General features: G+C 41.3%; 1 protein-coding gene across 1 annotated transcript; it reads left to right on the top strand.

The window, feature by feature from the left end:
• The first annotated feature begins 3310 nt into the window (after nt 1-3310).
• On the top strand, nt 3311-7704 carry LOC140825545 (uncharacterized). The gene is made up of 2 exons (XM_073187392.1): nt 3311-6250; nt 7083-7704. Exons 1-2 carry the CDS (start codon nt 3580-3582, stop codon nt 7493-7495), a joined length of 3084 nt encoding a protein of 1027 aa, XP_073043493.1. The 5' UTR covers nt 3311-3579; the 3' UTR covers nt 7496-7704.
• The last annotated feature ends 8170 nt before the right edge of the window (nt 7705-15874 follow it).

Below are 15874 nucleotides of genomic sequence, written 5' to 3' on the forward strand. Positions count from 1 at the left end.
GCCTTGATTATTTCTCATGAATTTTTGTATGAATAATGACATTGAGTCATTGCTCAGTTGTTCCGCTACCATTAGAGCAGTTGTAACCAATGGCGTTATTGGCTCGCCTTCTCTGATTTGCATATCGAATTCATAGACTTTTAAATCTTCAAATAAATAATGTAGCACCACCTTGTTGAAGTCTTTTGATTCTCTTATGACCATAGTTTTGATATTTCATTCTTTGGGAAGGTCACACATCACTTTTAAGGCAATCTCTTTATTTGAGTGCACCCTTCATGGTGCATTTAGTTCGTTTACGATGCAACTTACTCTTTCATCGAATTCATTCATTGATTCTCCAGCTTTCATGTTGATATTATCACACTTCTAAAGAGCAACTGAAAGTTTGTTTTCCTTAGTCTGCATCATTTCCTTCACACAACTGAATCAGCTTCTCCCAAATTTCTTTGGTGATTTACACATACTGATTTTGCTGAATATGTTTTTATCCAGGATCTTGTACAAAATGTCTTTGGCAACATTTTCAAAGTTCGCCTTCTTTTTATCTTCCGAGGTCCATTCTTCGTGTGACTTTTCTATACGATGTGGTCCTCCGTCAGTAAGAGCAACAAATGTGTTTGCTTTCATGAACTTCATGGGTCCGTCACTTATCATGTACCACATGTCATCGTTCTGAGCAGCTAAATGAGCCTGCATTCTGATTTTTCAATCGTCAAACTCCTCTCCGGAGAACAAGAGGATTTTGTTGAATGAAGACATGGTTATCAATTTGAGCGAATAAGAGTATTCAAAACAAGATTAACTACTCTGATACAACTTGTTATGATCAGTTAATACAATTGGATTGTTTAGAAAGGAAGTTGAATAAATATTCTAGCTTGTTAGATCTTTTTATTATGAATCAGTTATTTGATGGAACTGATGTGCAGCTAAAACTGAATAAACAATAAAATAGAACAATAAGTTTTTATGGATGTTCAGAGACTTCAAATGTCACCCTTTTTATCTCAAAGATATATTTTTCACTAAAAGATGGATGCATTACAACTGATGGTGATAATCCACGTCGGTATTATACACTGCCAAGCTGAAACTCTTAGTTTTCAACACTTTACAGTAGATAACTGAATAGCTCTAAAGTAGTCTGAATTCTACGAATAAATACAATGTAATGAGAGCTAAAGTGTGCGATTAATAATCTGAAGAATGATTGAGGGAGTATCGCAACTGATTGATGATCGTAGATAGTTCATTCAATATTTTTTCCCCAACTTTCTTCAACTGAATCGATCAGCTATGTATATCTTCGATTCCAAACGTCACGTTGAATGCTTTTAATGACTAATATCCGTTGAATCGTTGTTTAGTCCATGTAGATGACTTTGTCTGACAGTTGTACGAAGCATCATACTGTTCCGTTTCATCTATTCTGCTTTGGTACGTACTGTTAGTTTATCGACTGATATAACTGATGACATGACTAACTGATCAGGAGTCAAACTGGTAAACATATCAGTTCAGCCGGACAATATGAGTTTTAATTGATTTCTTTTCGGTTTTGAACACTTCAGTTGATATAGGTCTTTTCAGCTCAATTTTGTAAAGTCTACAGTTCTGGTTTCCAATTTGTTTACCGAGCTTCGAGTCATTGGTTTTAAGACTTATTTATACTTATAAGAACTTAGTTCTTAATACATTTAAGTACGATAAGTCTTCTTTCAGTTAAGATCTCTTAGTTACATTCGATCAGTTTGGTTTTTCAGTTCTCTTGCAAATTTGTTTGTCAAACTCTGAAACTCATAAATTCCAACATGTTAAAACTAACTTTTTTCATGGAGATCTTGACGAGGTGATTTAAATGCAACAACCACCAATGTTTGAAATTAGCTCCATGGTACCACTGGTGTGTCTCTCAAAGAAATCCTTGTATGGCTTTAAACAAGCACAAAGACAATGTTATTAAAGGTTTGATAACTTTATGATGAGCCACAAGTTTAGCAGAACCAACTTTGATTGGTGTGTGTACTATAAACATCTATCTTAAGGGAAGATCGTGTATTTACTGTTGTATGCAGATGATATGCTCATTGCATACTCTGATATGGAAGAAATTCAGAGACTCATGGCTCAGTTGAATGAAGAGTTTGAGATGAAGGACCTATGGGCTGCTAAGAGAGTATTAGAAATGGAATTAAAAACCAAGACAAGAAGAATAAATTGTTGTTCCTCACACAGAAGGGATACTTGTTGAAGGTTCTAGAAAGATTTGAAATGATAAATCTAAACCAGTAACTTATCAAATTGCACAACATTTCAAGATATCAGTTTCATGGTCCCCCAAAACTGATCAAGAAAAATTGCACATGAGTAAAGTCTTTTATGCAAGTGTAGTTGGGAGCTCGATGTATCTCATGGTATATACAAAGGTTTATTTAGCCTATGGAGTAAGTCTGGTAATTCGGTTCATGTCTAATCTAGGCAATGATCACTGTTTAATTATAAAATGGATCCTAAGGTACTTTATAGGAACATTGGATGTTGGATTAGGTTCAAAAATACATCTGAAACAGATGAAACGGTGAAGGGTTATGTGGATTCTGATTATGTAAGGAGCATTAATACAAGTGACTGTACAATGGGTCTCTATAGGGACTACTATATATTCGTTCTCGCTTTACGAAAATGATTAACCCAAGTTGTTAAAGAAGTTCATTGTAGCCCATCATAAACTCATTTTAAATCTTTAATTTTTAAGATGTCAGTAATTCTTATTTTTCTAGGAAAAAACAAAGAAAAAAGGGTATTAGAAAATGAAAAGAGGGGAAGATAATAATGAATATTCTTCGAGAATAAGAAGGGTGGGAAATAGTAAATTTGTAAATAGTTTCTTGGATCCTCCAACAAGGATTGCCCTTATTGTGCCCATATATATCGAATTGCTGCTGAGTGCTGGCTGGCCCAAACATAATAAAGCAAACAAGGAATGATGAAAAGTAGGCAAGGAGCAAGAAAATAAAATAAACAATAGAAAAAGTGGAATGCAATCCAAGATAACCAAAAGCATTGTTGGAGAGGAGACAAAGGTAGAATACATACATAGAAAAAGGAAACACTTGCCATGAGATAAACATTTTATTATAATCTAAGATTGAATTATTTGTTTATCACGAGATTATTTTTTCCTCTGATAATGAGAGTCTAATGTAGGATAACGATGATGTTATCAAACATAGAATAAGCTCAACTTTTATTCACATATAATGGTCCATACTACTTGTGGAAAGTAATTTAGCCTGGGAGTTGTAAAATAAATACAAGAAATGGGAAATGTAGAAGAAGACGCAATAGTTCTGTGTTTTTCCATTCCCTTTCTCTTTTTCCTATTTCTCTCCCTTCATGCCAAAGAACACACACTCACACACCCCATTGAGTGAAACTAATCATCATGAAAAATCCTCTCCATCTTGCACTCCAAAAAAGCAAATTCAACCATCAAAATCTTCCCCACCTTAAATTTACTTCACTCCACACAATTCCTTTCTCACCAATTTCCACCATTGCAAAATCCTCCAAAAAATGAGCCTCTCCCCACTATTCCTTAGTTTCGATTTCTCCATTTTCTTGATTCTTGTTACAGCATCAGTGTTCTCCTCCTCCGCCGCCGTTTCCGCAGCGGCGCCGCCTCAGCTCGTCTCTCTTCTTGCGATAAAATCATCCCTTAAAGACCCTTCAAACACATTACGTGATTGGGAACCGGAAACGGCGTTTCCCAGGCCTGGTTCACTGCCCGTTTGGTGCTCCTGGTCTGGGATCAAATGTGACCATAAGACAGGCCAGGTAACAACCTTGGACCTGTCGGGGCGTAATCTCTCTGGCATAATTCCTTCGGAAATCAGATATTTGTCCCATTTGCATCATTTAAATTTGAGTAGGAATTCTCTTGATGGACCCTTCGAAGATTCCATTTTTGAACTGCCGAATCTCAGGACTCTGGATATCAATCACAATTACTTTAATTCGAGTTTCCCTCCTGGGATTTCGAAACTCAAGTCTCTCACATTTTTCGATGCTTATAGCAATAATTTCTCCGGCACTTTGCCGGAGGAAATTATTTACCTCAAGAATCTCGAGTACCTGAACCTCGGCGGAAGCTACTTTGAAGGTGAAATCCCGACGGCTTACGGCAGATTCTTGAATCTGAAGTCTCTGTACTTGCATGGGAATTCACTTACAGGTTCAATTCCGGCTGAGTTGAGTTTCTTGAATCGACTTGAACATATAGAATTGGGATACAATGCGTACTCTGGAGGGATACCGGCACAGTTTTCAAGCCTGTCAAATTTAGTCTATCTTGATATCTCATCAACCAATTTATCAGGCAATGTTCCAGCTGAATTAGGCAGCTTGACAAATCTTGAAAATATATTGCTTTTCAAGAATCATTTATCAGGGTCGATTCCGGCGAGCTGGGCCGGATTAGTATCCTTAAAGGTTCTTGATTTATCAGATAACAACCTCACAGGCGAAATACCTAGAGGATTTTCCGATTTGAAAGAGCTAAACAGGCTATCGTTGATGGACAACAAGCTGACAGGTGAAATTCCAGGAGGGATTGGTCAGCTTCCCAATTTGGAAATTTTGTATATCTGGAACAATTCTTTTTCAGGGATGTTACCTCAAACACTCGGCTCGAATGGGAAGTTGCAGCAACTCGATGTCTCCTCGAATTCACTGTCCGGTCCTATCCCACCAAAACTTTGCCTCGGCAACATGCTGATAAAGCTCATTCTGTTTGCCAACCAGTTCATTGGTGAAATCCCTCCATCTTTAGCAAATTGCACGGCTTTAACCAGAGTAAGGATTCAAAACAACAGGCTCAACGGGTCGATCCCAATTGGATTTGGCTCCCTGCCAAACCTCACTTACTTGGATTTAAGCGATAACGACCTATCTGGTCCAATCCCGAAAGATTTTGGCAATGCTGCCAGAATGGAGTCCTTGAACATATCAGAGAATTCTTTCAATTCCGAGCTGCCTGATAACATATGGAAAGCACCGAGTTTACAGATTTTCTTGGCAAGCTCTGCTAATCTCAATGGGAAAATCCCTGATTTTATCGGGTGTTTGAGATTTTACAGGATCGAGCTTGATGGAAATAATTTCAGTGGCAGCATTCCATGGGATATTGGCCATTGTGAGAAGCTAGTTACCCTAAATTTACGCCAAAATTCCCTGACAGGAATTATTCCATGGGAGATTTCAGCACTCCCGTCCATAACAGCCGTCGATTTGTCCCATAATTATCTTACAGGGACGATTCCCTCTAATTTCAACAACTGCAGCACATTGGAGAATTTCAATGTATCATACAATCAGCTCACAGGTTCTGTTCCGTCATCAGGATTACTATTTTCATCCCTTCATCCATCATCATTCGCAGGAAATGAAGGGCTCTGCGGTGAAATTCTCAAGAAACCTTGCCGGGAAGATGGGCTCGAAGCTGGAGCGGTGGAAATCCACCGCGAGCCAAAGAGGACCGCCGGCGCCATTGTATGGATTATTGCCACCGCATTTGGTGTTGGCTTGTTCATACTTATCGCCGGAAGTAGGTGTTTCCAGGCCAAATACGGCCGGAAATTCTCAGATGGTCGGGAAGTCGGGCCGTGGAAGCTGACTGCTTTCCAACGCCTGAATTACACGGCCGATGAAGTACTTGAGTGCATAAACATGACAGATAAGATAATCGGGATGGGGTCCACAGGTACTGTCTACAAGGCCGAGATGCCAGGTGGCGAGATCATAGCCGTCAAGAAGCTGTGGGGGAAGCACAAGGATACCATCAGGAGGAGAAGAGGGGTGTTAGCAGAGGTCGATGTCTTAGGCAACGTAAGACATCGCAATATCGTAAGGCTATTGGGTTGTTGCACTAACAATCAATCTACCATGTTGTTGTACGAGTACATGCCTAACGGGAGCCTAGACGACTTGTTACATGGGAAGGATAAGTGTGACAATTTCGTGGCGGATTGGGTCACAAGGTATAACATTGCTTTAGGAGTTGCACAAGGGATATGTTATCTTCATCACGACTGCGATCCCGTGATCGTTCATCGCGACTTGAAGCCTAGTAACATACTTCTGGATGTCGAGATGGAGGCTAGGGTGGCCGACTTCGGAGTGGCCAAGTTGATCCAGAACGACGAATCGATGTCGGTCATTGCTGGATCATATGGTTACATTGCACCAGGTTAGGTTCAAGAATCTCCATCTTTCAATCATTTTATATCTTAATTTTGTTTAAATCATAATGTTTACTTTATTTATTTATTTGTTTTTTTCTTTTTGGCGGGCTAGGAACTAGGAATAAGAGAAGGATGTCATGCATGCCTTTTTCTTTGGTTACATTGATTTTTAGTTCGTTGTGTAGGGTGACGATATATGTGTCCTCCTTGCGTGCAAAATGTGGTGTCACGTCTCATGTGATGCATTCGGGATCCCTTTCGGTTGATAAGGATAATGGGCGTTGCTTTAATCTGTCTTTCAATTTTATTTTATTTTTTATTTTTCAAAGTTATTGGTCATACAAAATCCACCCTTTTCAAATTAAATTATAAATTTTTAGGCGCCAAGAAAATCTCTTCCGACTATAAAATCAATTTTAATTTCGCACTCGATTAATAATAATATTCTTTAAAGAAAATCTTATTTGAATCTGCCGTCATTGATCCACTCCTTGAAAAGTTCGTGGTTTTAAAATTTCTCATCTCAAAATAGGCACAATTCAATTTCTTGATTTCATATGGATTAGTAATATAAATTTATTATGCTTTTCATTCTCTTTTCCTCTTTGTCGCCGTGATTTCCTACTGTTGAGTGCGTTGTCCACTATTAGGCGTGAACTCTTCTTTTCCCTTTAGTTTTAACTTTTATTCGATTACTGAGGACCCACCATGAATTTCTCAAACTTATTCTCAAAACAAAGATGCAATTTTTGTTCTTGATTAATCCTTTTATATTATTTTTTTTATCAATTCTTATGCCATAATTTTTTAAAATTTTGTGCTTTAATTTTTTGGCAGAATATGCTTACACTTTACAAGTCGATGAGAAGAGTGATATCTACAGCTACGGGGTGGTACTAATGGAAATCTTGACCGGGAGAAAATCAGTCGACGCACAATTCGGGGAGGGAAATAGTATAGTGGACTGGGTGAGGTACAAGATCAAGATGAAAGATAGTATGATCGATATGTTAGATAAGAACGCAGGCGCATCCTGTAATTCTGTGAGGGAAGAAATGGTGTTAGTCCTTAGGGTCGCGTTACTATGCACGAGCCGGAATCCAGCTGACCGGCCCTCCATGAGGGATGTCATATCTATGTTGCATGAAGCCAAGCCTAACCGGAAATTGCCCCGGAGCGGGGACTGTGTGAGTGCTGATGTGGTGTTGGATTTTCCCGAGCCACAAAAACCAGCAAATGTGGAATGTTAAATATATTTTAGTTTGGGGATTTTAATTTTTTTTTTAATTTTATTTTATTACGTTACTTGGAGATTGTGGGGATTGGTATAGAAGAAGTGATTTTCTTGTCTGATTTTTGCTGGAGTCTCTTTCTTTTTGTATATTGTACTAATAGTAACCTGGATTTTTGGAATTTTATTCCAAAAGTAAGTGTCTCATACGGCCCTACTTCCCCACTATACTTCTAAACTATGGACTCACCATTACTTATTATTATTATTATTATTATTATTATTATTATCCAAAAGAAATGAGAAGCTATAGGGATTTTGAAACAACCGTATCAAATTACTATACAGTGATAACATAATATAAATTAGTGTCCTTTCGAATACATTACATATTAAGTTTCTATATGTAAAAAATATAGAGATTATTATAAAATTTAAAAACGATATTTTATAATAATTTTTATGTTAGGAATGATATCATAATTTAAAATTTCAAAAAATATAGTTAAAGACAAAAAAAAATTGTACTTGTAAAAAACTATCAAGACTTATCATTTGAAACAATTAGGTTTTATTAAGAATTCAACAACAAAATATTAAAAATTCAAATGAATTAGCAAAACTACATTACCTTTTTATATTTAGTAGGTCTTCTGTAAAACGGTCTTATAGATATTTGAGTGAGTCTCATATGAGACCGTCTTACGAATCTTAATCTGTGAGACGAGTCAACCCTACTTATATTCACAAATAAAAAGTAATAATGTTAGCATAAAAATTAATAGTTTTTCGTGGATGACCCAAATAAGATATATGTCTCACAAATAAGACCTGTGAGACCGTCTCACACAAGTTTTTGCCTAGATTATTTGTAGAACCCGATTTCAGTACACGTATAACCCATGCATCTATTTAAATTATTAAAGCATTTAACTTATTTTAAAAGGAGTTTTGTAGTGACCCGTTCCAGAATCACCTACTAAACAGAACTTAAGCATGCAAAATTAACATTAAAACTGAATCAGGTAAAACAGCGGAAAAACAGTAATACAACCCAATCGAATCTGTAAGTACAAAATACTTAAACAACCAGATCGAACTAAATTCCAAGAACAAATACCAACAACTACAAGTCAACCTCTGCCAGCTCCCTGTCCACTCCCTCCTGGACCGTCCAACCTGAGACCTGCCCCATCGAATAGGGTGTCCAAAACAGAGATAAACCGAGGACGTGAGCATAAAACGCTCAGCACCGAAAGCATGAGTATACAAGACTATGACATGCATGTATGCAAAATGTACTGGATACCAGGATCTGGGTATATCGAAATACTGCTCAGGTAAATGACGTCAAGGTATGTAGCACTCTGCGCCGTCGCACCAGGAGGTGGCTCCCATACCAAAATAAACCTGTGGATATACCGGTGACCTGACCACCGTCGGCCAACGGGGTCCAACCATCCACAACAAACGAGGGCTGAGCACCCTCTCAACAGGCTATCTCAAAAATAGTCAGGCTCAACATGATTATGCAAATGCCGCATAATAAACCATGCATCATATGACAGATAATAATGCAACATATAAACATGCAACACATAGTAAAGCATACTCAATCCTGCTATCTCGGATAGTACTTTCGTACCTCAAATCAGTAGATCCTAGCAATCAGCCCTAGAATCAAGCCTGCGTCCGTAGTCAGCCCACTGATGCCGCTAGCTCCCAACTAGAGCACAGCTCCGCTACAAAACCAGTAGCTCCCCGCTAGTGCCTAAACCTCGGGAAAAGACTAGAAACCCATCAGAAATGACTAAAACGCTCTGGAACACTCGGAATTGGCGAGTAAAAAGTGAAGCCTCGCGCCTCTATTTATAGACAACGATCGGACGATCCGATCCACTTCGGACGATCCGAACCCTGTACCCTTCGGACCTTCCGAACCCTTATCGGACGATCCGAACCCTGCATGTCTTCCACGTGTCCAGCCACCTGTCTTCGGACGATCCGAACCCTGATCGGACGATCCGAACTCTGCATGTCTTCCACGTGTCCAGCCACCTGTCTTCGGACGATCCGAACCCTGATCGGACGATCCGAACCCTCTTCAGACGATCCGAACCCGGTTCGGTCCTTCCGATTCCACCGAAATATAATTAATCCAATAATTAACTCAAATTAGGCATCGGGATACTACATTCTCCCCCTCTAAAAAGGATTTCGTCCGCGAAATCGAGTCTGAAGAATGACAATTCTGAACAACAATACATTCAACTTAAGAATGAATTACAACTGAAAGCACAACTGAAATTACAATCATAACTGAAAATACTACAACTAGAACAACTCTGGATGCTCTGACCACATGCGACTCTCTAGTTCCCAAGTAGCTTCTTCAGTACCTCGGCGCTGCCACTGCACTAAGACAAGAGGAATAGTCTTATTCCGCAGTACCTTATCCTTCCGGTCTAAGATCGAAACCGGTCTTTCCACAAAAGACAAATCCGGATTCAGCTGAACTTCTGTCGGATGCAAAACATGAGACTCATCCGCTACGTATCGTCTCAACAAGGACACATGAAACACATTGTGAACACTAGACAGATACGGTGGCAAAGCTAATCCGTAGGCCAAATCTCCCACACATTCTAAGATCTCAAAAGGACCAATGAATCTCGGAGATAGCTTACCCTTGAGTCCAAATCTCAGAATCCTCCGAAAAGGTGATACCTTGAGAAACACTTTCTCGCCTGCATCAAAATGAAGAGGTCTGCGCTTGGAGTTCGCATAACTCGCTTGTCGATCCTGAGCAGTCTTAATCCGCTGTTTGATCACAAGAACTTTGTCCATGGCCTGCTGAATCAATTCTGGACCCTCGACCTGTCGTTCTCCGACTTCTTCCCAGAACAGAGGAGTACGACAACGTCGACCATACAATGCTTCAAACGGAGACATACCAATACTCCTATGAAAACTGTTGTTGTATGCAAACTCTATCAGTGGCAGATGATCCTGCCAAGCTGGCCCGAAATCCATCACACAAGATCTCAACATATCCTCAAGAGTACGAATAGTCCTCTCTGACTGACCGTCAGTCTCTGGGTGATATGCAGTACTCAAACTCAAGGTAGTGCCCAAAGCTTGCTGAAAGCTGCCCCAAAATCTAGATGTAAATCGAGGATCTCTGTCACTAACGATACTCACGGGCACACCATGAAACCGTACAATCTCCTGAATGTACAACCGTGCCATCCGATCGAAAGTGAAATCTCTGTTATATGGAAGAAAATGGGCAGACTTAGTAAGCCGATCCACTACCACCCAGATAGCATCTCTATTCCCCACAGACATAGGCAAGTGAGTCACGAAGTCCATCGTGATATGCTCCCACTTCCACTCCGGAATAGGAAGATTCTGCAACAAACATCCAGGTCGTCGATACTCAGCCTTCACCTGCTGACAGACTAGGCACTTGGAGACATACTGATAAACATTACGTTTCATACCTTTCCACCAAAATCGAGTCCTCAAATCCTTATACATCTTGTTGCTCCCTGGATGAACACTCAACTTGCTACGATGAGCCTGGGACAAAATCTCCTCCCTCAAAGTGTCATCTTCCGGTACAACAACACGACCAGATAAGCACAAAAGACCCTCGGACTGATAGTGGAATCCAGAAGTATTATCTCCATCAGCCAACCGAGCTAATTTCTGAACCTTAGAATCAGACATCTGAGCATCTCTAATCCGAGAATACAAAACTGGCTCGGACAAAATAGTAGCTATACGGATACTCTCTGTTCCCTTCCGATGCTTACAATTGAATCCCATCGAACAGAAATCCTGAATAATCCCAGATACAGCACAAGTCTGAAGAGCAGATAATCTCACCTTGCGACTAAGAGCATCGGCCGTGAGATTCGCAGATCCTGGATGATACTTGATCTCACAATCGTAATCCTTGAGTAGATCCATCCAACGACGCTGACGCATGTTCAACTCAGCCTGAGTGAACAGATACTTCAAACTCTTATGATCAGTGAAGATCTCAAATCGCTCACCATACAGATAATGGCGCCAGATTTTCAAAGCAAAAACGATCGCTGCTAATTCCAGATCATGAACAGGATAGTTTTCTTCATGAGGCTTTAACTGTCTCGACGCATAAGCAATCACATGCTCATTCTGCATCAGAACACACCCTAGTCCCTGTAAAGAGGCATCGGTGTAAACACTGAAACCACCAGATCCAGACGGTAAAGCCAAAACAGGCGCAGATGTCAAACGTCTGCGAAGTTCCAAGAAACTCTCTTCGCACTCTGATGTCCACTCAAATGAAACATCTTTCCGAGTGAGCTGAGTGAGTGGCTTAGCAATCTGAGAGAAGTTGACAATGAAACGGCGATAATACCCAGCCAATCCCAGAAAACTGCGGATCTCGGCTACTGTCGTCGGACGCGACCAGTTCAATACCGCTTCCACCTTGCTTGGGTCAACTGAAACTCCCTTGCTAGAAATGACATGACCAAGGAATACAACCCTGTCAATCCAAAACTCACATTTACTCAACTTCGCATAAAGCTGATTCTCGCGAAGTGTCTGTAAAATAATCCTTAAGTGTTGTGCGTGTTCTTGCTGATCGTGCGAATAGATTAAGATATCATCTATAAACACCACAACAAACTTATCCAAGAATTCCCGAAAAACCCGATTCATCAGATCCATAAAAACTGCTGGTGCATTCGTCACCCCAAAAGGCATAACCAGAAACTCATAATGCCCATACCGGGTCCTGAATGCAGTTTTCGATATATCTCCCTGATGAACTCGAAGCTGATGATAACCAGACCTTAAATCAATCTTGGAATACACAGAGGTACCTTGCAGTTGATCAAATAAATCATCAATCCGTGGCAACGGATACTTATTCTTTATCGTAGCACGATTCAACTGCCGATAATCTATGCAGAGCCGCATAGAACCATCCTTCTTTTTGACAAAAAGAACTGGTGCTCCCCACGGGGACACACTGGGTCGAATATACCCCTTGTCAAGAAGATCCTGCAACTGCTGTTTCAATTCTTGCATCTCCGATGGAGCTAAACGATAAGGAGCTCTAGAAATTGGTGCCGTGCCTGGCACTAAATCAATGCCGAAATCCACTTCCCGAACGGGAGGAAAACCAGGAATCTCCTCGGGAAAAACATCCGGAAAATCGCAAACCACTGGAATGTCACTGATACCGACACTATCTGCGGACGAATCAATAGCATAAATAAGGTAGCCTTCCCCGCCCGACTCTAAAGCACGACAGGCTTTCAGAGCAGAAACCACAGGCATCGGGGGTCGCGCTCCCTCTCCATAGAAAAACCAACTGTCGCCCTCAACTGGACGAAACTGCACAAACTTCTGATAACAGTCCACAGTAGCTCTAAACACAGTCAGCACATCTATTCCCAGAATGCAATCAAAATCCTCCATCGCAAGAATCATCAAATTAGCAGTTAAAATATTACCCTCAAACTCTAGAGGACAACCCAAAACTAGACGTTTAGCTAACACCGAATCACCCATCGGTGTGGAAACAGATACCACAACGCCCAAAGAAGTGAAAGGTAATGCATGACGCTTAGCAAATCTCGCAGATATGAATGAATGAGATGCACCAGTATCAATGAGAACGTAAGCAGGTAATCCACATAATAAAAATAAACCTGCGATAACTCTCTCGTTCTCCTCAGCAGCCTGATCCTGGTTAAGAGCAAAGACCTGCCCTTGAGTACGCGGTCGGAGGTTAGAACCCTGAGTAGACTGTCCCTGCTGTGGCCTCTGATGAACTGAAGCCTGAGAACCAGATCCTGATCCTCCGCCCGTCTGTGGACAATCTCTCTTCATGTGGCCCATCTCACCGCACTTGTAACAAGCACCCGCAACCTTGCGACAACGTTCCGTCGGATGATCCTTCCCGCAATGCTGACACGGGCCCTTCTTCTTCCCAAAATGGTGAACTCCTCCAGATCCAGAGGAAGAAGAAGTAGATCCAGCTTTCTTGAATGCTTGGGCGCGGGGACCCAAAGAACTAGTAGGACGAGCAGACTGCATGGCTCGACCTCTCAGCAAACTGCCCTCAGCCTGGCGACAACGATTCACAAGGCCCTCATACGATGTCGGATCATCGCAGACAACAACCCGATCATAAATCTCCTGATTGAGGCCCTGAAGAAAATGGTTATACTTGGCCATAGCATTGTCACTGACATGCGGAACATACGGAAGCAACTCAAAGAACTTCTGCTGATACTTATCAACAGACAAACTTCCCTGCTTCAGATTGATCAACTCAATCGCCTTGGTCTGCAGAAGAGCTGGCGGAAAGTAAAGCAACATGAAAGCGGCTCGGAAATCGGCCCAAAGAACTCGACCCTGTCGCTGAACTATCGGTGCAGAGATAGACCTCCACCACTTGCGCGCACCACCCTCCAGCAAGAAATCAAGGGTATCAATCTGCTGCTCCGCCGAGCACTGAAAAGTCTTGAAGCAGCTCTCCATCCTCTCAAGCCAGTTCTCCGCAACATCCGGAGTCTCACCGCCCGAAAGAGGTTTCGGCCCCATCTGCAAGAACCGATGCATACTAAAACTCCGAGGCTCATCACGACGGTGTTGACGACGTTCTCGATGCTCTCGACGACGCTCCCGATCGTCGTGGTCTCCCCAGCGTCCAACGCTGCCATGACTACTAGCATCGTCGTCAAAACCAGACATCTTTTAGCTACAAAAGTTACCAGAGATTAAACCCAAAAGAACAGTTCTAAATCCCAAAATCTTAATGCATGCTCTGATACCATAAATGTAGTGACCCGTTCCAGAATCACCTACTAAACAGAACTTAAGCATGCAAAATTAACATTAAAACTGAATCAGGTAAAACAGCGGAAAAACAGTAATACAACCCAATCGAATCTGTAAGTACAAAATACTTAAACAACCAGATCGAACTAAATTCCAAGAACAAATACCAACAACTACAAGTCAACCTCTGCCAGCTCCCTGTCCACTCCCTCCTGGACCGTCCAACCTGAGACCTGCCCCATCGAATAGGGTGTCCAAAACAGAGATAAACCGAGGACGTGAGCATAAAACGCTCAGCACCGAAAGCATGAGTATACAAGACTATGACATGCATGTATGCAAAATGTACTGGATACCAGGATCTGGGTATATCGAAATACTGCTCAGGTAAATGACGTCAAGGTATGTAGCACTCTGCGCCGTCGCACCAGGAGGTGGCTCCCATACCAAAATAAACCTGTGGATATACCGGTGACCTGACCACCGTCGGCCAACGGGGTCCAACCATCCACGACAAACGAGGGCTGAGCACCCTCTCAACAGGCTATCTCAAAAATAGTCAGGCTCAACATGATTATGCAAATGCCGCATAATAAACCATGCATCATATGACAGATAATAATGCAACATATAAACATGCAACACATAGTAAAGCATACTCAATCCTGCTATCTCGGATAGTACTTTCGTACCTCAAATCAGTAGATCCTAGCAATCAGCCCTAGAATCAAGCCTGCGTCCGTAGTCAGCCCACTGATGCCGCTAGCTCCCAACTAGAGCACAGCTCCGCTACAAAACCAGTAGCTCCCCGCTAGTGCCTAAACCTCGGGAAAAGACTAGAAACCCATCAGAAATGACTAAAACGCTCTGGAACACTCGGAATTGGCGAGTAAAAAGTGAAGCCTCGCGCCTCTATTTATAGACAACGATCGGACGATCCGATCCACTTCGGACGATCCGAACCCTGTACCCTTCGGACCTTCCGAACCCTTATCGGACGATCCGAACCCTGCATATCTTCCACGTGTCCAGCCACCTGTCTTCGGACGATCCGAACCCTGATCGGACGATCCGAACTCTGCATGTCTTCCACGTGTCCAGCCACCTGTCTTCGGACGATCCGAACCCTGATCGGACGATCCGAACCCTCTTCAGACGATCCGAACCCGGTTCGGTCCTTCCGATTCCACCGAAATATAATTAATCCAATAATTAACTCAAATTAGGCATCGGGATACTACAAGTTTAGTCATGCATAATTATTTAAATGCATTATTTTTAATTTAATTACGTTTTTGTAATGCACGTTAAAACGTCTTTCGAGTTTCATGTTTCAGGCGATCATTCGAGGCGAGATTGAGGAAAAGACCCGGTGACGATTTTTGGCAATTTTAAAGATGGTATTTTATTTTAAGTTGAGTTTGGGGGCATTTTAAATAATTTAGTGAGTTTTAGCATTTTTGAGCCTAAATATTTATTTAGTGATTTTAAGAGTTTAAAACTTTTAAAATTTAGTATTTTATGAGATGTTAGTATTTTGAATCCTAAA

Source organism: Primulina eburnea, chromosome 1 (genome assembly GCF_022965805.1).
Source record: "Primulina eburnea isolate SZY01 chromosome 1, ASM2296580v1, whole genome shotgun sequence".
Classification (NCBI taxonomy): domain Eukaryota; kingdom Viridiplantae; phylum Streptophyta; class Magnoliopsida; order Lamiales; family Gesneriaceae; genus Primulina; species Primulina eburnea.